We start from the raw sequence: 25,100 nt of genomic DNA on the forward strand, positions 1-25,100 counted from the left end.
AAGATCTTGTAGAACATTGTGTAAAATACCTTTGGGTACTGTAAAAGGAGAAGCAATTCAAGTGTTAATAAAATAATTATTTTTCTCCCCAAACTATCACAAAATAATGAGTTTCACAAAAGATGTTAGCTATCTGTAAAAAGTCCCAACTCGGCACACAGGTAAATGCTAAAATCAGTCATTAATCTGTAAAGATCCCGAACTTGTGTTGCAGTTAGTGTTACACAGAAAAATAAGATGTAGGAATAAGTGGTTTGTAGACTTAAGCAGAATTGATAGAAGAGCCCTGAGTACTTGGAAATGTGATCCTAAGGAAACACATTTATAACAATAATTTTTTTTTTTCAATTTTTACAGCACCCTGTTTTGTTCTGTGGTTTACCAAGGGAATGCCATATAAGTCCCAAACACTCCTGTGTATTTCACAGAAAATTCATTTAAGAGTGGCAACAGCACATATGAGTCAGGGATTCTTAGACCTTGTAAAAATATTACTCTGGAGATCTGTCAGTAATACATTTTGTATGTTATCAACATACAATAATAATAAAAAAACTTAATAATAGTGTTCACCAATAGACTTCCTGATCTAGAGCAAATTCTTTGCCTCTGTGACTTATGTGCTTAACAGCTGCTGGTAGAAGAACATTGTTTTCTCCACTCACTCTGTACAGATGGGCTCTATATGCATTTTTAGGAGTATTGCATTGAGTGGTTTATTTTATGTGGGTGACTTCTTTAGAAATCAGAAGTATTCAGGTCATCTGAGAAAGGGTCTCAGCCTGTGCTATCTTACCAGAGTTTACTAGAAAGAGTTCATGCTCATCCTGGGTTAACACAATGCTTCACTGCTTTAAATTGTAACCGTGATGTTTTAAAAAAAGCTGGAGTAAATTTAACAAAAGCCAGTGTGATTTATTTTCAGAAAATAATTACTTAATGACCTGCCATTAGAAGGTCACAGTCAGTGGCCTTCTGAGGTCGTTATGATTTAAATTTATCACAATACATTGACTAAATAATATTCTGAACAGAAGAAACTTTGACATGGCCTTACTTGGACTCAAGATATTCACTGTGTTTAAAAGTAAATCAAAGGTTTAAACTAGACCAAAAAGAATCCCATCTAGCAGAAATACATTTTAATCCCAGTTTACTTTTTACAAAGAGGGTAACAAAGACAAATAAAATGCATATGTTTTGGAAACTCACCTTTCATTTTCCTTTCTGTGGAAGGAAGACATAAAAATGAGTGGTCCAGATGCATAAATATGTCCCCATTCTCCATGGCTTGGTACTACATGGGTATCAAAACCATTAAAGGCATCTGTTATGCATGCAAAATTTCTTTTCTTATTCTGGAGAAATTAGTTTAAAGTACAGAAGCATTTCTTGAGACTCTTGGCCTTTGCACTGACTGTGCCTGCTGAGAGCTGGTAGTGGTAGTGCTTTTGGAGAGGGGTGTATATGCAGAAGTTGACTGAAACCAAGTGATCTCTTGCTTAGAGAATCATCAGCTAACAGCAATTTTTTGGTGTGTCCCACACAGGTTCCCAAGAGGTTCTAAGGCTTTAATCTGGATTACCACTGGCCTATCTCCTATTAATAATTCTTTGCCCCTGGTGAGGATGCTAAAATGGCAGAAAACCAGCCTCTTCATGGCCTCTTCCTCAAGCTGTGAAGGCCTTCATTTTTTCAGCTCCTCTGCTCACTTTCTTGTAACTACAAGAGCAATGTTTCATATTTGCCCAGGAAAAAAATGCTCTCGGGATTCAAGTAGCAGTTAAAAGTACAACATGAATTACAGTGTTGTCACTGGAAATGACAGCAATTCTAACCAGAAAGTGTGAAAGCCATATATATTTTGTTTTCAAGGCATAATAACTCTGGGGGAAAATAATGAATGGCAAAATCTTTTTCTGGACTACATTCCTTGAGTTATTTGAGACCTATCCTAAAAAGTCTCTCAATTTAGCATTCGTACAGGGCCCCAGCTGTAAGTATTCCAGCTATGCAGACCTGGGTCCCTTTTACCTGGCTGGAAGGGCTCCTGCCAGCCAAGCAAGGCAATCCCATGGAGAGCATTCCTCTCTCACTTACTGGGAGGGGGCATATGGGCTGCACATCCTGGCTTTTGGCATTATGGGGGCAAGTGCTCAGTGCTTTTGGATCCACTGGATGAGCTGTAACTTTCATGTATGCCGAGGTATGAAATACAGCCTCATCATTTCTCTGTGGTTTCAGTGGAACGCTATTTCTCTCAGTTGATCCTGTTTTTCCAGGTAGAGCATATTGAGTTTCAATCCCATGTCTGGAAAAACAATGTTTCTCTTAAATTTGGTCATGTCTCTAAAGTTTTGTTTTTAAAGGTTATGAGACAAACTTGATAAACTTGAAATCTGCAATGGCCAAATATTAAAAACTCATTTCTTACTGAAACAGATGGAATCTGGTCCTAGACAGTAAAAGATTTGCAAGCTATGGTGAATGATTATGTCGGGAAAAGTAGCAGCACAAAATTCCTCTTTTTTGCCATTAAAAAAAAAACCCCAAAACCAATCTACAATATCTTCCATGTTTAGTTTTCATAACAACCCCAAAAGAAAAATAAAACCTTTGCTCTTCAGTTTCCCAAACCTTTAAGGTCTCTCAGGGGGATTTTGTGATGAACTAACTTCAGATTTGGTTTGCCAGTTTCATATTTTCTCTGAGTAAAAAAACCCTCAACATTTTAGCTCATGTAATAAGGTTCCAAGGAAGCTATTTTCATTTCTTACTTTTGCAGGCTATAGGAAACCTTTGATTTCTAGTATGGGAACAGTAGTATTTTGTAAAGCATCCAAACTTTTAAGAGCACAGTACTGTGCTTTGCATCAGGCATATAGAGTTCTTGGAAGCAGTACCTCCAGAATGGCAGTTTCTCTCCTTGGCTTTTCCCATCTTCTGTAATCATTTTAGCATCCGAAATAGGGGATGTCGAATCCCTTGAAGGGATATGAGATGAGGGTGGATACCCTTTCAATCACAATTCATTTCAGAAAAAAAGACCCAGAAGATGCAGCTGAAGGCAGAACCATTCTATAATGAAAATCCAGGGGACTGAAAACAGCTCAGATTGTCTGGGCTAAGAAAATGACATCATAGCTCTTTAAAGTTGCTTTTAAAAAATGAGGAAATGGGAGGCTGAATTCAGATGTTTACACCTCTTTAATACCATTTGTTTGTTGATTTTGGTTTTGTTTTTTTTTTAAAGTCAATGTTAGTCAAGAGGTCGTGTGGAGGAGAACATTTGAGCCTCTCCCTTCTTTTGGAGTGCCAAAGCCAATAATAATCATGTCATCTTGGAATATTTGGCAGAAAGGTGTCTGATAGATGTAGTAAATTTTGCATTTGAAGTGGTGTAGAAATTCACATAGTTTTTTGTGTTAGTTTACCAACATGAAGACCCTGAAATGCAAAAGAAGGAGGGCAAGGGTGTGATGGCACAAAGACTAAGGCTGTGTCAGAACACTCAGTTTTGTTTAATGTCCTACTCAAAGGGTGTGCTTTATTCACATACGAATAGAAAGGAGAGGCTTCTAGTTCTTACATCCACTATAAACTTCTTTAAAACTTGGAAATGTTGTACTAGTCAAAAATATTACCACCATTTAAAATGTGCACAGGGCTTTGATGATAAAAAGTGTTCCATAAATACTATGTTCTATTTTTTCCACTGTTCGACTTCACACTTCAGCTATTACAAGAACTAAGAACCAAAAGCAGTTAAGCTCAAGAAGTACTAATAATTCTAATAACACTTTCCACTTCACTCATGCTTATGTCCAAAACTATTCAAATCTTTTACAAACACAAAGAAAAGGTTACTCTAAAAGTTTTAAAGTAAGATTATCCATACTTATAAACCAGAGAAATTAATACACTGGGAAGAAAAAAAAGTTTACACTTTAAAATATACTTAGACATTTAAATTTTACTGATCTCAATTTTACAGAGCATTAGGCCTTTGGGGTATAAAGGCACCGGACTGGCTTATTCAAGGAAAAGAAAATTCTCCTCTTGCTTTATAATATTTCTTGTTTCTGGCAAGGCATAGCAAGGAGGGCAAAAGTTTTTGTGGGTTTTTTGGGTTGGTTTTGGTGGTGGGTTTTGTTTGTTTTAATCTGATAATTTTCTGCAGAAGTTTTCTAGGAGAAGGTGACTGAGTTGTCCCGGAAGTGGCAGTGGTGGTCTGGCATTGACAAGCTATGAGCTGTAAATAAAACATTGGGATTATGGGGAGAGGTGATTCCTTTTCTTGATGGAATCAGTAGTTAAGGGGAAAGAGACACACTTCTAAATCCTGAGTAAAAGCTCACGTGCTGCAAGACCTGCCAGTCTGTGGTGAGTTTACCTTTGCTGGCCGCCAGGCACCCATCCAGAGGCTCTTTTACACTCCCTTCTCAACAAATATGGGGTGGAAAATAAGGTGGAAAAGCTCTTGGGTCAAGATAAATACAGGGTGATCATTTAGCAGTTACTTTCACAGGCAAAACCAGACTCCACATGGGAAAAATAACTTGACTACTAGTTAAAATAAGTTGACATAGTGAGAAAGAAGGGAAAATTATGACAATACTCACCTCTTCTTCCCTCTGCCTTTTTCTCAGGCTCAGTTTCACCCTCCTGTTCCTGAGCCTGTTTCCCATCCCTGCTGGTGCAGGGGGGTGGGAGGTTGGGTGTTCTCCTTCTCCTGCTCCTCATGCTCATCCTCTGCTCTAGCGTAGGCCACAGTTCCTTCAGGACATCTCCACCTCCTCCAGCATGGGTTTCTTCACAGATCCTGTCCCACATTTGCTCCAGGTGGGCTCTGCAGGGGCTAAGAGGAGCCTCCTCACCCTCCTCCCGCTCTCCCCCGGTACTCACAGGCAGTTTCTCACTTTTTCCCCTCACTCCCAGGCAGTGTTTTGCTCTTTCCAAAAGCCATTTTCCCAGAGGCCGCGCCGCCTTGGCTGCAGGGCGCAGCTGGGCCCTGAAGCGTGAGGGTGGCCGGGAGCCAGCCAGGAATGGCTGGGAATGGCTGGGAATGGCTGGGAATGGCCAGGAACGGCAGGAGTGGCTGTGTATGGCTGGGAATGGCTGTGTATGGCTGGGAATGGCTGTGTATGGCTGGGAATGACTGTGTATGGCAGGGTACAGCCCCAGCCTCACCTGGCAGGGGCTGCCCTGCACTGCCAGCACCTGGGCATCTGCCCCCAGGCACCATTGTCCCCTTTCAGCTCTCCCAGCTGGTCCAGTGCCTTTCCAGAGCTGCCTCTTCACTATGCCGAGAAGGCTGCAGAGGTATGCAGTGTTTTGTTGAGCTGAGAAAATCAAACCATCAACTTTTGGAGTCCCTGGTCTCATATCCTTGCTCCCTGACCACCTGAGGGGACCAAGCCATCCTGGGACTTTGTGGTTGAGATCCCTATTTTCTGGCAGACAAGCTGCATTTCTTCAAGATTTCAAAGCCAATTAGTGAGCGTCTCCACTGACTTTTGTTTTGTTTTGCTATGTGTTTTGGGTTTTTTCTGGAGGGGATCCAGCAGCAAGAGAGCAGCTTTTATGGGCTCAGACATGGTGGTCCCTGACCAGAGCTATTCAGAGCAGAGGGTCTCCTCTGCTCTGAGACCTTTCACCCATGGCTCCTGGCCACTCTGAGGGGTCTGTGGGGTCTCATTTCATGCCTCTGCATCCTGAGAGATCTGCACGAGTAGGACACCCTCTGCATCCTTGGTGCTCTGAAAGCCTCACTGTTCCTAATGCACCCTGTGTGGAGGAATAGAAACAGGGCAGAGGGGCTCAACTCTGTCCCTGGATTTAGCGCTGGGGCTGAACCCAGTGCTAAACAAAAGCCAGGCAGCAGGCAGAAGGCTGTACAGCAACTCAGGCAGGCTGAGTGAAAAATAGGCTCATTTTTGGACCTGTTCTCTCAGAAGTGAACAGGGATTGTGCACATCTGTGTAGTGCCAGTGGCAGATCTCTCCTTGCTGTAGCGGAGTTCACTGCTGTTGTGAAAACAATCAGTTAACAAATATAACAACTGACAATGCACCTTTACATCCCATCACCCACAGATACCTTCCACTGGCCCATACAATGAAAAACCATCAGAAATAATAGGAAGGAGCAAAGTTATTATTAGGATAGAATAGCTCAGTGTTCACAGAATATTCAATGAGAGATCAACTTCTCAAGAGGAGTTAATGAGCAGCCACACTTGAATATCTGATGTTTATAAAGGGGAGAAATGTACACGGAAAAGTACATTAGGGCTAAAAACCTACTTGGTCTGGCTGAAACAAAACCTAGCCTTCATGTCTTATGTAGAAGCAAGTCTACCAGGGCTCAGAAAGAAAGACTTGTCTTTGAGGAGTGAGCTGAAAGATAAGTAATATGTCAAAGAAAAGAAAATGCGGTTTCTGCTCTTTGGGGATAGAGGGTAAAAGGGGAAAGGAAAAAAAGAAAAACCCCACATTAAAACTCCTCAGTTGTTTTTTTTGGTTTTTTTTTTTTTTTTTTTTTTTTTTTTTTTTTTTTTTTTTTTTCCCTAGCTGTAGCTATAGCCTCTTTCCTTTGATTTGTCATGATTTAAATTCATACAAAAAGATTTATTTCCAATAAGCCCCTTTAACTGTAGGGGCAGATATTTTTTTCTCCTAAAGCCTTTTGTAAGAACAAAGTAACCACTTGTCACACACAGTGACTAATGAGAGTTTAGTGTGGGTTTTAGTGTTCATTCATACGCTTTGTGTTCAGCTAGTCGTAAGTTAAATCTTTAGAAATCACACCGCAGGAATCCTTCTCTTAGGAGTGGGGGCGGGAGGCGAATCTGTCGGGATACTGAGAGCTGGTGAGCGGAAACTGCTCTTTTCAGGCTTCCTAATCGGCGGCACAGGAAATAAACACATGCAGGAAGTCGTTTGGCCTTTTCTTGAACTTAAAGTTTATACAGCAATTGATAACTGAGGCAAACTTTGTGTCCTTAAACTTTTGAAAATTAAATTAAATGAAGAGGGCATGTTCAGCCCATGCCAGCATGGCCTGTAGTTTCTGCAAGCAGCTGGTCTAAATACGTATTAAAAATTGGAAAGGCTGCAGCCTATATATTTTTGCAGCTAGAATGTGTCCTTGGAACCTTTTTGTATGTCTTCTCTCTGTCTTCTTTTCCTTCCATGTCTCTAATTCTCTCCCAATGAAACTGATCTGAAGCACTGAAATCAAACTGAAAGTCATGTTTATGAAGCTGTTTTCCATGCTTCTACACCAGACTCTGCTCTTTCATCCTTTCCCTGACCTGCTCATTTATCTTGTAAGCACTTCAGGGTAAGAATGGTTTTGGATCATGTGAAACACCTTGTTTGATGGTGGCCCATATTGATATTTGGTTAATGCTACACGTATGATGTATAAAAGTTGTCTTTGAAAGGAGGGTAAAAATAAATGAAGTGTCATTCTTGAGTATAGCTTTTGAAATTGATAGCATCAATTTGCTAACAGGGACGTTTTTAAGCATTTCTAAGAAATATTATTTGTGTTTGTATTTTTCAAGCTTTCACTGTATAAACAAGGTCACCATAAATTCAGTGCTCTAAAGAGAATAGGTTTAGTTTTATAATAACTACAATTAGCTGGGGTAAATTTGCATGGGAAATTTAGAACACCTTTGCCAATATAAAGAAAGCCAGCAAAACCCAAATGAAGAGCAGAATATGGAAAAAAAAGTACATTTGCATGTCTTTGAAGACCAACCTAAATACCTGCTAAAAATGCATCCACTCCTATGCATCTTCTACTCGTTTGAAAATTGATTCTTTTTTGCTGCCCTAATAAACCACCCCTAACAGTGCAGATGTTTATTAGGAATATTTTTCATAAAACAAGGACTAGAAGCAGAAAGCCACAATTAAAGTAAAATGAGAGAAGGACTGAAAGAATGCATGTGACTTGCATATCTGTAGTCCAGGTTACTTTCAGATTAAATCATTGAATTAAAATAAAAGGTAAATCAAGATTTTAGATTTTTTTTTCCTAAGTAATTAGAAATAATACTGTGTTCAGAAGGTTGCATATTTGATATGTAGCTTTGTGATGGCTCCACCTTAGCTAGCCACTAGATGGGATTTCAAGTCTTCAAGAAATAGATCTGAACATTGGCCCCAAACTGCCATTTACTGTAAAATGGGCATAACTGATCAATTGTTCAATAAATGTCAATATAATAAAAAGACATGGAAGTTTCTACAATTAATCTTGGGATTGTACCTTCTACACATTTTCAGAACATCCCCTTACTTCTATCACTTATTGATTGTCCATTTGATTTATATCCCAGCCTGAAGCCTAACAGTCATCAGTCTTCCTTTTGGGCATTACAGGGACATAGCTCTTCCAGTGATATCTTTGATGGAATCCATTTTTTGCTTTTCCCAGCTCCTAACAGGAAGCATTCAAGTTAGTTCCAGACCATGTGGCATTATATGTATGCACAATGATGATTTATAGCTGCATTATTTGTATTCTGCCCTAAAAGCTATTTTTACGTTGCGTTTCTTTCTTTTTTGATAGTCCAGCTCCACAGTGAGAACGTACCAAAACAGTAAATCGAGAGTGACCATGAGCCCTGGCTTTAGCTCCCAGTGGAATAGCAGCCAACCTGCTTGGAATACATACACCTTTCCAAGAGCAAGCTTGCACTACCAGTCTCATGCTAGCTACACCTACTGTGCTGGACATCCTGCTGTAAGTAATGCAAACCTTTTCTGCAGTTACCTGAATGAGCCCTGTGATTTCCTGGGAGGTGGAGACACTCAGGGGCTGATGATTCAGCACCCTTCTCCAGCAGTCTTTATGTCCCATGCCAGACAGAACAGCTCACATATACTAACCCAAACTCAAAAAAAAAAAAAAAATTAGAATGAGTCTTAGACATAAGTAAATGTGAAAGTTTTATGCCTCAGTAAAAATTATATATTTTTTTGTGCATTTAGCATTCTTTCTCTTTGCATGAAATTATTGTTGTATGCCTGGGTTTTGGTGTCAGAAACATAGTCTGAAAAGCCGTATTACAGATGGCCTTATTTCTGTTTCTGGTGAGCCTGTAAGATGAACAAATTATTCTTTCTATTTCAGACATTTTAAATTGTGTGGATTAGTCAGAGAAGAAGAGCATCTCTTCTCCTCATTAGATTTGTTTTGACTCACTACTTTATCATTAATGTGATCAGTGCTGAACATGCAATCTTGTTGCTAAGCAAAGACTACTGGTCTTCTGTAATTGCATGAACTGGTGGCCAAAAAGAATGTGGAAGGGTGGCTCAGTGTTGTTGTGCGTTTTAATTTGACAATCATGAAAGGGTCACAACTATAGGCTAATGGTGAATTTTGTCATATTGGTATTGTTTACTGCTTATTGCAGAGCCCTTTCATTCATGTAGTTTCTGGTTTTGAAAGACCCCAAGAGAGATAATGGGGGAAAATCTCATTAGTGTAAGCAATCTTCCTTTCTTCCCCACTCCACACTTTGTTGTTTTAATGTTTGGATTTGAACTTATCTTTGGACATTTGGTTATAGAACTTCTTAAAAGGCATAGCATCTTAACCTCCTGCCGTGTGTATGTAATGAAGTTTTGCCATCCTATAGAGAATTCCAGTCGGGAAATGGGAAAGTGCAGCTTTTGGTACAGAATGGAAATTGTACTGTGCAGTCTTATTGCAAGATCTTTGTGATTTGATTTAGATTTGCTATCTTACCTGCCAGCAGACTTCTGGCCAGAAATTTGGGTTAGAAATTGTCTTGAACATTAACATGGTAATTGAAATAAAGGAGAGGAATAAATTTGTAAAGTCTTACTTTTTTTCTGGGACTATGAGTTCTCAGAATAAATTAAACATCTCTATGGATTCTTCTGTTTGCTCACTTTCATTATGGTGTCATTGAAAATGATAAAAACTTGTGAGGAAGTAAAAAGTATTTGACATCACAAGGGCACAGATATTTTCCTTGTTTAGAATGATGGCTCAAAAAGAATCCCATGACAGCTTAATTTATCTTAAACTGTGGGTATTCCAATCATTAACTGCTCCTTAACTTTGATCAGTTAGAATAAACACTATCCCCTCTGTGACTCAAGCTTTGACTCTGCTTAGTCAAAAGAGCATACAAGAAGAATGCTGTGCTTCCTAGAAGAGAGCTTAAAATTTGAATTGAAATTTCAATCTTTTCAAGCCAATTCCTCAATTCCTCCTCTTTTTTTTTTTTTTTGTTTAGATTAAAGTTAAGGGTAGCTCCACTAGAATTATAGTACAGTATCTGTAGGTTGTACATATACGATCTGTATGATATTTGTTTTCATTGAGCATCTTAATATGTAGTCACTGGAAATGATACATCAGTCTGGAAGTTGATTTATCTGATTGCTGGAAAGCAGAGATTTTAGAATGTGCAGAATTGCATAAACCTTTGTGCAGATTGGTTGATTAGCCCTACCCTCAGTGTCCCTGGGTTCAAACATTTGCAAAACTTGGTACATTTCTTGGTTCTGGCTCATCTGAGGAGCTGTTGCAGAGCCACTCAGCAGAGATCAGACAGATTTCTTAAGCTGGCGGTAAGAAGCTGTAACAGGTTAGCTGCCATTGCAGTGCCTACCACTGTGATCACACACTTTTTACATACCTTTCACACTTCTGTATTCTCTGAGGGAGAGTCCATAAGCAGGGCCTGGGCAAGGCACTCCAGGAAATTCAGCTCCTCCCTTCTCAAGCATCAAACGAATTTCAAGTTTCAAAGAAAAAAAGAAAGGCTTAATTTTTGGTTGGATATCTGTTTCATTGTATATGATGAAGTTAGACTTAGTCTGGTTCCTGTTTCTCACTTGGATTCGTTTAATCTGGGCTCAAACCAACCTTTTTATGGTAAATTAAAATAATAAAAGCTGGATACAGGGGAGCTCCTTTATTTGTGAATCTTCCCAGTATTACGTGCTCAACTGGATATCTCCTTTACTTCGGAGGGTTTTATTTGCCCTCATCTGACACAGGTTCAGCAGAACAAGTTGTAGTTTTAGAGCTGTATGAAGCTGTTTCTGCAAAACCTCCCACATGGAATATGTCTAAAGATCATTGCAGTTCCTTGACACTTTGGAGGCTAACAAACTTACAAGCTCTGTGCAAGTTCAAGGCAGACAAATGTCAGGGAGTTGAATTTACCCTTGGAGTACTTAAAGATATTAGTCCCTGAAGACAGTGCCAAGAGAAAAGCTTTGGATTTCTCTACTGTTTGGAGAAAAGCTGGAGGAGACAAAAAAAGATTTATTTCAATTTTGGCCAAATGTAACTAAAAAAAAATAAATTCTCTAATTTTTATGTATTTTTTTTATCTAAATGAAAGAAAAAATATCTTACACAGTGCAATGTTAAGAGACCCTTATGACTCTGGCTGGTCCTGAGTATGTCAGAGCCAAAGGTGGGGTTTTTATTCTGTTTTATCAGAGAGCACCCTTGGCATCTCTCTTCCATAGTGCTGCAACCATTGATTAAAAACACTCTTTTCACCCTAGGAAAGAAAAGACCAGGAAGTTTATTTAAACAGGGTAATTTTTCAGCTCTTGAATTATCTAAGGGGAAAACAGACTGCATATCAACCCAGTCAACAGTGCAATGCAGTTTTTGAGCAAACAAGAAGGTGCTAATTTCTAGCTATACTGGGAAGCAGAATACCCTGCAGGATCTTGTATACTAATATAAATGATAATGTGGTAGATGGTCCTTACATAGTAAATTATTTTTGATATTAAGGGCTTGAAATTCTTCTGGCATTCACACTCAGAGGCTTACAGCCGGAAAAATAAGCATGTATTGCTCAGAATAGGAGAAGACACCTAGTCATGTTTTTCTCTTGAACTTTCTTCACACAGGAAGATAAAAAATAGACAAAGTAATTCTGATTATCCCTGCTGGGCATGGTAGGAACCTTTGAATGATAGTGTCCTTTGAGCACTTTCACATCTACAGAGACTTCCTACCCATGCTTCTTCAAAAGTCTCAAAGACTCACTTCATTTCCTTTCCTCCACATTTTGCTGAAAGGATGATAGAATTTCACAGATTTTCAGAAATCTTGTTTATTGAATTAACTCCAACAAATGAACTACTTAGACTGTACTGTTGTTTTAAAGGAATTAATCTGTAAAGTGAGAAAACAAACACAGATCTCATCAGCTTTAGAGTATTCCAGCTGAAATAGTAAGGGAGTCTTTTATTCCTTTCTTGGATATTCATGTTGCAGTCTCAGATACCTGCCATGATCACCTTTGCAAAAGTCAGTCCTTACTTATGAAGGAATTTGGCCATGTGATACTCTCTGATGAAGCAGGCAGAACTGCTACAGAGTGTGTTACCCTGCAGGGTTTGAAACCTTTGTTGTGTTCCCATGGGGTGGTGAATTTAGCTGTGTGTATTAATTTCTCCATGTGCATACATCTCTGTAGCATGCACAATGTCTTTGAAATCCTTATCTAGATAGCCAACCCAGCGTGTGTAAGACTTTCAGCTAGAATCTATTCTGCACTCTAACAGGATTTGGTCATGCTCCACTAGATCAGTGACAGCCTTCAAAGCATGATTGGTTAAATCTGTAGAGTTATTATTTGGAGCTCTACACATAATGTTTACAAGCTGTTACATCTGAGATGTCATATAAGGATCAGACAATCAGTTTGCTTTGCAGTCCCCATTCCAACAGTCTGTCCCCAGACTTATTTCTACGGCTTCTTTAAATGCGTGATTGCTTCTGAAATTATGCTGTTAGTTGGAATGTGAAAAGCAGAATTTGAAAAAAATGTGATGCAGAGTGCTATGAGAAACTACTGGCATTCTTCCACTCAATTCTGCAAGCCCTAGTAGGATCTCAAATCTTTAATCTTAGAAACCTTAAGACCCAGTAGAAGGAGCTGTAGCTCCTTTTACACATTTCCACTGACAATCCTTGGATAGAAAAGCAGAAAGGGAGCAAGGCTGTCACTGTGGACAAGTCTAATGGAAGGGCTTACTCACAGTCAGCATGACTATGCAGAGTCCATCAGAAAAATTTCCAGTTCCAGGTAGGTGAGCCTCATTGCTGATGACAGAACTGCCGGACTGCAGCATTGCACAGCTGTAATGCTTTATGTAAACTGACTGTTCTGATAATTACCACACAAATTGGATTAACATCTGTAGTGAGCTCTCAGTGATTGACTGTTTAAACAACTTATTTTGTATACATTTATAAAATTAGAACACCTGCCATTTTTATGGGATTAGATAATACAATGTTGAGGAACCACCTTGGGGTGTGAGATACAATTATCAATTGTATTATATGCATACATATATATAATGCCTAAGTTATTAGTTTTAAGTGTATATGTACCTTTATATATATACAAACCATGACAAGCACAGATCAAGCTTTTGGCTAAAATGTTTGCAGAATGATGTAGGAAGGTTCTCAGTGCAGGGCTGGAGTTGGTTCAGTGTCTAGTTTTATGATGTGATCCTGTTCTCTGAAATGTAAAGCTAATTAAGGAACACATTTTTGTAATTGAAATATTCCACTCAAAGTTGGTTCTATAACACCAAAATAAGACTGATTGTCACCGACATGTTTTATGAAAAATCCTTCTTTAGGATTTCTCCCCTCCTGAGAACTGAGAGGCCTCAGGAACAAACTGTAAACAATTCTTATCTGCTGCTGTGGAATGCAACGGGGAGGTCTGTGATTGGCCCTGTCAAGCTGTTTCCAATTAAGAGCCAATGACAGTTCACCTGTCCAGCCGGTCTCGGTCTTGGAGAAGACCTTTGTTTAGAGATTCCATTCTATTCTTAGCTTAGCCTTGTAGTGAAATCCTTCTCTCTATTCTTTTAGTATAGTTTTTATATATTATCTATCATATAATAATCAATCAAGCCTTCTGATACATGGAGTAAACTTTCTTGTCTCTTCCCTCATCCTGGGACCCCTGTGAACGAGGTAACAACTGACAGAAGCAATTTACTGATGCATACCAAATTCACACATCATACCAAATATGATATGGCCATATATTATAATGCAATGATAATGTTTGAAGAAGCATCTTTCTTTAAATTCAGGAAGCATGCAATACATAGTACCGGTGTCCTATTCCAAACAGACCTTTATTTCTCTAGAAATATAAGTAGAAAAGTTCAGCGATCAAGTTTGGTTTGTGTTTTTTTTAATACAAAGATCTTTCCAGTGAGTAATTCTGTTGCACCTTTCCTTGGAGAGAAAGTGCAAAGAGTGAAATGCTTATGCAGTATAATCGTGTCATCACTAATTTCAAAGATATCTGTTTAAACAAAAGCTGTCGCTTTCTGATCTGACTTGAGCCCCCTGCCTGATTCATTTTGTAATGTCACGAACGGTGGATTGTGGATTCGTGGAGTAGAGCTGGTCTGATTAGAGAGAAAGAAACTTCTTTTTACACATGCACATCCTTATAATCAGCAGTGATGGAAAAGGAAATAAATAGTACAGTAGACATGAATTGGAAGTGTCTCTCTAAGAACCTCTCAATTACACTTGCAGTTCTGAAGTCTTGGCTTTCTCTGTCCTTGGTGTTAACTCTTTCTTACCTTCATAGGCCTTTCATGTGAGATTGCTCCCTACCATTCTCTAGCCAGTATTTCTTTGGTGCTACTGGCCCTTGTCATTATAATGGCCACAGATTTAAAAAAATGGTAATGGGTCCAAGAAATTATACACTGTTGAAGGACCATTGAGCAAAATATCTGCAAGGTGTCACTTTGGTCACAGTCTTACAGTAGATAAAGTGCAAAGAATGTGTTTTGATCTTCTAAAGTTGGTGACAGCCCCAGCTTTCCTCCATTAATAAATCTGGGGAAAGATCAGGCTGGAAAGAAGTAGGAAAGAGAGCTCCCAACCAGAAATAAAAGAGAAGTGTATCACCAGAAGCTATTTTATGCAGTTGTTGACATGTTCCTTATGAAATCCTGCAAGAACAAGTGAGAGTTTACAATGAAGAGGCCGTCATTAAAGTGGGAATCAAAAGGATGACATCTCCATTGCTAGGTACAGTTGTGCTGTAAGAAAGAAGCTGTGCCAGTTAGGAGAAAAGTAATGAAGGATTGTGGAGAAAGGAATATTTTTAATTGACGAGATGTTGTAGCTATCAGGTGCAATGAGTAGCTTAGCGATCAGCTGCAAATCCATATGCTAACTGCTGACATAAATTATATATTCTGTTTATCTATTACCTCCATCTACAGGAACAGAGCCTCAAAAACATGAACTTATTAGGCCGCTAACGTAAAACACATTTTCACTGTGGCTTGGCTTCTTTGGAGAAGAGAGGGTGGAAATTTCAAACCCCCAAACAAATATGTCTCTTAATTAACTTTTCTCACCATCTGTGCTTACTTATAGCTGAGGCAAGCGGTACCAGTGACTTGTGAGATTGCTTTCAATGCTGCCTCTTTAGGCCAGCTTTTCAAAGCAGCAATCACATGCAGTTAATTCTGATCAGATCAGCTTATCAGCTCAGTTCATTGTAGTGCTTTCATAATAATTCGTGTGTGACAGCCCATTAAAACTTGGCCAGGCCTTAAAAAAAAAAAAAAAATCACAAAATCTACCAATGGGTTTTGCATTCCACCTTTGAGTTATCCAGCATATTCGTTTTGTGTATTAAGCTTTGAAATGAAACTTGAGTGAAGGGTTGTAGGGAAAAGTCACCAGCAATATAGAACTCTAGCCAAAGTAGTTAACTGGATTTTACCTCAAAGAGTAGTTTTATTCAAAAACATGTACATGATGCTGTAAGAATTGTGTTAAATGCTGCCTGTGCCCCTGCTTGTCTCCTGCAAAGGGACAGTGCTGTGGATGCTGCCCACCAGATCTGCGGAATGTGTGAAAGGCCACTGCCCATGGGTGGCTCAGGTTGGCCAAGTGAGTTTTTCTGTTCCGGACTACTTTTGATCAATGGCAATTACAATTTGAAGTTGAATGCTCTGCTCCAAAAGGGCAGTGCCTCTCAGAGGGGTGGGAGAGCACTGATAACACAAAACCCTTCAACTGACTCGCAACATATATTTTTCAGAAAGTCTGGGGAAATGGAGAAGTTCCATAAGAGTTTAGAAATGTTTGGTTTCAGAAGTCTGGCTTTTTATTTGTAAGTGGTGTTTTAATGTTATTTTTTCAGCATCCTCTACTCATTTACACATTCACACATATTGTGTTTTGTCATTGTTTCTGCTAATCTTAACTGATTAAGAATTTTGTAGTTTGGTGTTTGTTGATGCCTTTTATTGATTTGTTTCCTGTGTGTTATTTAACAGAAAAAAGTCAAATTTTATGCAAAAACTTAAGGACAGTTTTATTTTTTTTCCAACAATTAATGCTAGCAGAATGAGGAAAAAATCCCCTGTAAATAACTAGTGCCCTTATTTTCAAGAAGAAAGACTTCTTCATGGGAAGTATAATTGAGATCTTTGAAATTACCAAAAGTACTTACACAGATATATCGTCAGCACTTATTTATTGGTAAAATAACTACTCCTGGAAAGTTTCTCACCATGTCCAAATGCTTATAAAGTCAACCATTTTGGAGATGGAGAGTTTTTGTTTACAAACAGACTCTATGGGAAGCAAGAATTTTCTTGCTGATTCTACATTTTTTATTCTTGCATTCTCAAGTGGAAGAAGAGACAGAAAGATTTTTTTTAAATAGACTTAAAAAACCCAAGCCAGACGCTGCTTTTTTTTTTCTTCCTTTCTTCTTTTCTTTTTTTTTAAGAGAAGAAAATTCCCTAAATTTAGACTGTAAAATAGGCTTGTAGGAGGCAGTAAATACAGATCTTAGTTAATGTCTATAATTTACAGCTACAGCTATGTATCTATCTATACATATCTCTATATGCATTTCTGTCTGTATGTATGAATGTGTGTCTATATATATGTATATATACACTTCCAGTGTTTGTTTTGGTTTTCTGCTTTAATTTAGCAAATAGGAGATGTATGGTTCTAATTTAGCTTCTCCATCTCATTTTCAGTAAGCCAGACAGGTTGTCTTTAGGATTTGTTAGTTAAGGTGATGAGTTCCTTCAGGCTCCAGAGAAAATCCTGGTATTAGGGCCTGACAGTGGATGCTACAAACTGCCAACCTGTCACATGTTCTGGAGACACCTGACACTTTTTGAAAGATTGATTATCGCAAAAGGCCAGCAACGCTGTTGCTTTCATTTTAAATAATTAACACGCTCAGGCAACTTCCTTGTATTGCAGCCTCCAAGGGTGAAGAGTTTTGGACTAGTCTGAGCAAATACTACTTCAAATCATTTTGCTGATGGACTCTTCTCTCTTAATTTTAATTGGGGTTATTGATTTAGTATAAACCCACCCAATTCAGTGAAGGCATAAGGGATGAAACTTTCCTTTTGCCCTTAGACCTTGCCTTGAGGATTTATTTACACCAGGGAGGCTACTCAGCAGCACTGTTGACAGCGAGTTCTGTTTACAAAGGGAGATGGAGGAAATGCATTTCTGTAGGAAATATTGATTTGTCAAAATTGAAATGTTCTTTTGATGACATTTCAGTTTTTTTACCCTTGATAAATTTCAAATGTTGCTTTACTCCAAACCCAAATGCTGATCATTTGTCCCTTACTGATTTCTGACATGTGTTCCACCAGTGATTTAAACACTCTGTTGAGAGCATGATCTAAAAGAGATCAAAATCTTAGAGTTCCTTGCATGGCTAATTTTCTAAGCAATCTAAATTTTCATCTTTGTCACCTTTTAAATCTTTGTCACCTTTGTTTAAATGTTTGCTTTTGCTTTTATTAGCTGGGTTTCCTCAAGAAAGAAGCACCTGCGAGACATTATGATCTGTGTGTCAGTCTTGGGCAAGTTTTTCATTAATTTCTCTCCTTTTGTCCAGTTTTAAGGCTTCTGTGGGAGAACTTCATTTTGAGGGGACTGAAGGTGTTCTGTAGAAGGTATTTCTGCATCACTCTTGAAGGAAGGAGCTGTAGTTTTTGAGAGGAAAAACAGAACCACAAAATAACAGGCTTTACTTATTTCTGAAATCCAGGGAACAACTCATCACAGTGCTGTGTTTACTTTTTCCTTGATAAGGACTCTATTGACTTCAGATTTGTATCAAAAATACTGTAAAAGAAAGTCCCTATCCCAAGGCAACTAGATGGGACAGAAAATAGGAAGGGAAGCAATGGCACTGAAAGAGATCCTACCCTAAGCTGTTTGAGGAAAAGAATGGCAGTAAGCTTTGGTTTTCATTCATTCCAAGTTGGTACCCTATCTGTCCAACGTGGCCATTTTCTGTATTTTTTCCAAGTATATAACTAGTTTGCTTTTGTTCTAAAACCTGTAACTATAAGGTGATGGAGGTGTTTCAGTGAAGCCCAAAGGTTCTAGCTGAAAGCAGGTGTGGTTAGTTAGGTTCTTTGCTTTCCACCAATGTTTCTCTTCTATGCTATATCAGGTTCTCATTAAGGATGTCAAATACAGACATTTGTGCTTTTGGGAAAAGAGACTTGCTTTCTGCAAGGGCATCTCTCCTCAAGGCATCACTCCTCTGTTTCCTTTTTTCCTGCTTTTATTTTATTTGGTTGCTGTCAATATTTTAATGTAGTTTTCCATGGCATTTAACTTTTTATCTGTAAGATGGACTGCCTGGATTTTTGCTGAAGAGACTGACAACCTTTAGGTTTCACAAGGAGCAGAATATTTTTCCATTTATGTACAAAAAATGGAAAAATATTCTGTATATTATGTACCTCTCTTCCTTGGGCATATAGTCAGCTTCCATGCAAGAGGAAAAAGATTGTAAGGCTCTGGAAATATTACAAAAGTCTTTGCAGAGGTTCTCTTCAGTATTTGTACCTTTCTTGCTTTTTTCTCATCTTTTTGAGCATTAGCCCTCTGGCATGGTCAGGTGCTAGGAATTCCTGGCACCAAAGGCAAATACTCTGTTCAGGCTCTGTCCTTCTGCCCTGGTGACCTGTCCCTGGATGCCTGCCAGCACGGCTTGCTCTGCTGAAACCAGAGCTGCTGCAGATCTCTCTGCCAGTTGCTTGCAGTCAGGGAGAGCAAAACTCAGCCTTTATGTTCAGCATGGTCTCAAAATCTTTACAGTTGGACTCTGTCTTAAAGGTCTTTCCCAGCCTAATGATACCATGAACCTGTGATGCAGTGTCAAGGTTGTCAGGAAGTTCCAGCATCTTCACTTTTGCTCTGTGCTAGGTTCTCCTCCTGCATCTCTGTGTGGTCTTGGAAAAGCCATGTGGTTTTGTTTGTTCCCCCATCCTACTTTACTTCTTTGTTTGTATCCTGTAAATGAGAACATTTGCCCACAAACACTTAGCTGTGTCATTGAGCTTTTTTCTTTCTTTTTTTTTTTTTTCCTTTTTGTATTGTCAGTGATTTATTTCAAAAGTAGGATCTTTTAAACTTCTAGAAAGCACCTCAATTTTTTGCTTTGTTATTAGGGCAGTCTCTCTTTGAAGACTTCATTTTCTTCAGAAGCTGTGCTTGTAGAAATCCTCATATTGTATACAGCTGGGTGAAAGGTTGGATTGAGTTATTTTCCTGCCAAACTATAAAGTGATTTTCTTTTTAAATCTTTCTTTCCATTTGGCTGCTACTTAATGTCTTTTGTCTGCTTAAGGAGGACAGGTGCAATTATTCACCTCTGAGTCCTGGGAAAGAAATAGTAATTCAGCATGGTCTCTTAGAAAGGAATGTAATTCACTGCCCCACATACGGTACATTATGCAAGACAAACAGAACTGTGAAAGCTGTAGCATTGTAAAGGAGAGCATAAGATGAACAATGCCTGATACCAAGTCAAGCTGTTTATCTTAATATTTTGTTTGGGAGTTGGAAAAGAAAAGAATTAATTGTATATTGAAGCTTGATAGAATTGCCTTTTCAGTCTTTTAAAAATCTCTTGGCACTGCTCTGTGAGGAAAAGGATGTGTTAGCATTCTCCAACTAGTTCATTGGGATGTAGATTTTAAAGCAGTGATAGTGAATCCATCGTTACTAAAAAAATTTAATATTTTTTACTTTCATGGTGATGAAAATGAGGACCAAGATTTCAGAAATGTAGTTCAAAATCTATTTCTGAAGAGTGGAAGTTCTCACCCTTTCCTAAAAGAGCAAACCTGTTCACTGCTGAGTTAAGATACTCAAGCTACATAGAGGTTTCAACCCACAGTGAATATATTCCATATATAATTAATAAATTAATAACTAGAAGAGATTTGCATACAGAACAAAATTCTGCATGGGGTAAACAAACAGTTTCTAGCTGTGGTCATATAGAATTGCAGAGCAGCTTTGTCCCATCATACTTGTTATATGAGAATAGCACAAAATGAACAGATCTATTTTAAAGCTATTTAATTCAAATTTTAAAATTCCCATTTGTGGGGCAAATAAGTCAGGTTACTGCTTGTACATGGTAAAGTCTTTTCATTTCAGTCTGAATTTTTACTTGCTGATAAGTTTATGACACTTGTAGCTTCCCAGAGAAACCTACAAGGTCTGGTGTGATGCTAATGGGATGTTTTGTTATTTTGAACAGAGTTCTTTTTGCTCCTCATAGTCAAAAAACTCAGATGCACTTACTCATCAAATCTTTTTCTCCCTTGAAATGCAAGACATGGCATGCACAAATGCAATCTAATGCATAGAAACCAGTCTCTTCTGGCTGTTAAATGTTCATGCTTCCCCACTTCCTCTTGCACGCTCAGTTACATCAGGAACAGAGACATAAACTTGATGCTTTCCAGTAGAGGGTGTCTGAAGCAGAAGTTTGGTCATCTTGACTTTTCTGAAACATAAAATGGAGTAATTTTGTGACTCTCTGCCATGACTTTTTTTGGTCCCCCTCCACATCCCACTTTATACCTTCCCCCCTCCCACCCCCCCTTTTTTTTTACCAGAGGAGTTAACTCAAGGTAAAAGGAGCAATGGAAGGAGGACAAGCATTCAATTTGTTGTTCTTAGAGCCAAGTATCATACAGTAGGCGAACTGACTATGGAAACTGTGTCTGTAAGATATATAACTCCCTTCAGAGAAAACAGAGGCTACTGCATAAATCTAAAAAAAAATCTCAGAATTTGGGAATAAAAGGCTGTGCTGCCATTGCAGGACTGACTGTACCACATGGGAATCACTTTGTTTTTCTTGAAATGTTAGTGAAGCAGAAAGCAACAAAAAAAAAAATTCACATGACATTAATAAAAGAAAGCTAAGCATGTTAGTGCTTTTGTGATGGCTAAGTTGTATGGCTTCATGAATAACTGCTTTTTAAAGGGCAACCAGCATTGAAATCTTGTTGACTGACTAAAACCAAATTAAATTATTTGAATGACTACATCCAATTTTGATATTTTATTGTAAGATGTTCCATGTGAATGAGCACCTTTTTCTGGTCTTTTTAACCTCATAAGGGTTGTCTGGGTTGGTCGTGGTGCCTCTAGGTAGAGTAACTGGCATGGTTGAAAATATTTTTCTTTATTTAAGACCAAAAAAGAGCAAGGGGGGTGGCAGGAAGTGTAAAGATTTTTTTTCCTCTGTAAAAGGAAGAAAAAACCCACACAGAAAGAAAAATGCCAATTAAATTATGTTTTGTGGAAAACAGCTAAACTCTCTGCAAACAACATGTCAAATATAAAGAAGGAGGGAAAAACCTAAATATCATCTCTTTCAGCAAAGTAAACTTACATTGTTAGCTTTAACATTCTTAAGGACTTCTTTTCCATATTTAAATTTGTTCTAAAAACTCAGTAGCCTGTTTCCCTCTCTCACCAAAAACCCAAGACCCAATAGAAATGTCATTCCCACTCAATGAATGCTTTTTAAACCAACCCTATACATTTTTAGGAGTCATATGTCTGGAAGAATAAAACCATCTAATTTTACTACATCCAAAATAAAAATAGTTCATTCTGTTTTAAATGAGAGTGAATAAAATGGAATTGAACAGCAGAAGTAAACAAGGCTAGTGATCACAAAGTATTAGTTGCTGGTCCAAACAGGAGACTGGAGGAGAAACTTGAGAGTCATTCTGTGCAAATTACATACTGTAAGGAGGAGTTTTTTCTTGCTTTATACAATTCCTAAATTTCACCAGGGAGGGAAGGTTTCTTCGGTGAAGTCTGTAACTACAGCGATGTTCAGTGATGGTGTTGGTATCAGCAGATCTGCAGCTGAGTGCGAGACTCCTTGCTATTGGACATTTATAATGCAGATTCCAATCTCTACAGCTGTGCAGAATGTCTCCCACAGATATCTCACTTTTGCTTTTTCCCTCTCTAAAAGCCCCAAAATATACACTTGCAGTTTCTGTCTGGAGAATACAATCAGCCAAGCTCCCACATGATCAGAGGTGAAGAAGGAGGCCCACTGGCCTCCACCAAGACATTCCAGCTTGTATTCTCTGATGATCAAAGTAGGTGTTTGATGCCCACATGGACTTATTTGTCTTTGTGTCTTTATTATCTATTGTATCGGTACACTGAAGCAAGCCTGGTTCAGATGGTTCTAAAGAGACAAAATGTCTCTGAGTTTTGCCCTGACCTTGTTCCTTTGACCACATGTATGCATACTGTTATTTTCTGTCCTCATCTGGCTTTTCTTGAGACCATGCGAGAAAGCAAAATACCTTTTCCACATGAGGCAAAGAGATATTTTTTGTTTTGCTTCCCACTGTTTTCTTGGCTATGTTTTTGTTCTTTCACAGGTGCAAGAATCCCCTGCCTACCTGTGGGGATTTTAAGAAAATAATCCTTTAATATGGAAGTGTTTATGTTCTCATTAAGGGGTGAACGTAACATTGATTTCCTGTACCCTCACCCAATATCTAATTGCAAACAGTAGTGACTGGAGATAAGTCTGCCCACCAGGTTTAGTGCTGTTTTACTAGTTTAATTAGGCTTTGGGTTTAAGGTGTTTCATGAGAAGAAAAGGGCTTCTCAACAGTTGGGTTAAAAAGGCAGAGAGAAACAACAGCTGTAAGGGCACTTTCCCATGTACTTGAGCATGATTAAATGTAGCAGGGGGTTCTTCCTTCACTGAGTAAATTACCTTTGTCCCACGTGTATATTGATATAAACTTTAAACATTTGCCTTTGCAATATATCTCTTGCTGCTCAGGGTCAAGAGAGAAAATCATGAATGCTGACAGGAAATCTCTCTCCAAGGTATAAGGCATAGGTGTACAGTTTCTCAGATAAACAGAAGATTCAGATTGTCAAATTCTTTGTGTGTTTACTTTTAAATGACACACATAGCAAATAAAGCAACCTTTTCACCAGATTTATATTAGTGATTTAGATGCCACATCATTTCTCTAGTGTCATACATAAAAGATTTCTTGAAAAATCTGCTTCCCTGTACAGACTGTTTAATCCTCCTATGGTGATTCAGAAAAAAAGGCTGGTTTGGCTTATTTGTTACTATTTTAGAAGCCAAAAGATCTGAGTCTTCAAGAAACTCTACCTGACACTGCCAGATGCTACTCAAGTGATAGTTGCATCAAGGTGCCACAGGGTTTTAATAAGTGTGTATTTTTTTTCTCATAGGAATATGAGATCAGTTCATAAACTTTTAATTTTCTCTCCAAACTGTCCCATCTCTATCCATCTTAAAATATTTTTCTTCTCTGTAGCATTATGACAGATTTAAGATCCTAGCTGAAGCATAAGACATAAATTAATTAATATATGATCTGCTTAATCCAAATGTAATTTCTTAAAATTTGTTCAAAATATTGTCTAACAGGCTAACCTGTATTTTAAAATTCTCCAGATCTTATCCCTTCTATCTAGAATTACTTTAAACTATTTGGGACTGCTAAATGTTTGATATTTATTAAATAGAGCATTAATATATTTCTATATACTTTATAATTTTCTAATATTGAAACAAATACAAGGTTTCCTTGGTTTAATATTAAGATGACATAAATTTGTGATGTGCTTTTCAGTCAAGCTGAAGATATTTTCTTGGACCCTGTTTTCATAAAAACATGACTGAGTTATAAAGGAAATATAATGTTTCAAACATTTAGACACTAAAACTTTTAGACACTGAGACCAACCAACTCTAACAGAACACTCTAGGTGTATCCATTCAGCTTGTGCCTTAGTAACAGTGCTTCCCAGATTTCACAAAATCACAGAATGGCTCAGGTTAGAAGGGACCACTGTTGGGGTCACCTGGTCCAACCTTCCTGCTTAAGCAGGGTCATCCCAGAGCACATGGCAAGGATTGTGTCCAGGTGGTTCTTGAGTATCTCCAGGGAGGGAGACTCCACATCCTCTGAGCTTCTCTATGGAAGCAAGAGCAAAGTGGCATTTAGGCCTCTGTGCCATGTGGTGACAATTCACCCCACAGAAGTCACCAATTGCCAGGAACTCCTGGCATGGCTCTCATTCCACCACCACTCTACACTGGGTCCTGAAATATCTGAAATGATCTTTACTCAACAGCAAGCTTTTTATCTCTGCTTCTGACTGAGAAGTACATCAATGAATATTCTTGTTCATTAACTACACACTAGTTTTAAACATTTGTTCCATTTAGCCACTCTTTAAGCATGCTATTTCTAGCTCATGCTCTGAAAGCACTATTTGATAATGGTGGTGAGCAAATAACTTCAGCCATATCACTAATAATTGTCTTAACCAATCCATTGTGCAGCTGAACAGATTGACTTAATGCAGAAGGCAGAGGGGTTGAGAAGCAGTTTCCCTATCAGAAAAGTGTAAGACCAATGTATATTGATTCAGATTAAAAAAAAACCAAAACAACAAATTACTGATCTGAACAGAAATATATGCCAGTCAGAATCAATATTGGCCTCAATGAGATTTATTTTGTTGGAGAAAAGGATCTAATATTCAGGAGACACTTGAGCTGTGGTAGTTGTTGAGTATTGTTTATTCAGGCAGTTGAATTGTTGGGCTGAAGTAGAGAAGGTTTATTAGCCCTGCCTTGGGCATCAAAATTTGAAATTTTGGCCACT

General features: G+C 38.4%; 1 protein-coding gene across 3 annotated transcripts in view; it reads left to right on the forward strand.

Moving 5' to 3' along the window:
• The window catches only part of RBMS3 (RNA binding motif single stranded interacting protein 3), a 702,347-nt gene that overhangs the window by 205,335 nt on the left and 471,912 nt on the right, over positions 1-25,100 (forward strand). For all 3 annotated transcript variants that reach the window (XM_030232505.2, XM_030232511.2, XM_030232509.2), the window contains one exon: positions 8,587-8,760. In XM_030232505.2, the coding sequence (XP_030088365.1) occupies positions 8,587-8,760 (174 nt within the window). The remainder of the gene's footprint in view (positions 1-8,586; positions 8,761-25,100) is intronic.

Source organism: Serinus canaria, chromosome 2, assembly GCF_022539315.1.
Source record: "Serinus canaria isolate serCan28SL12 chromosome 2, serCan2020, whole genome shotgun sequence".
NCBI classification, from domain to species: Eukaryota; Metazoa; Chordata; class Aves; order Passeriformes; family Fringillidae; genus Serinus; species Serinus canaria.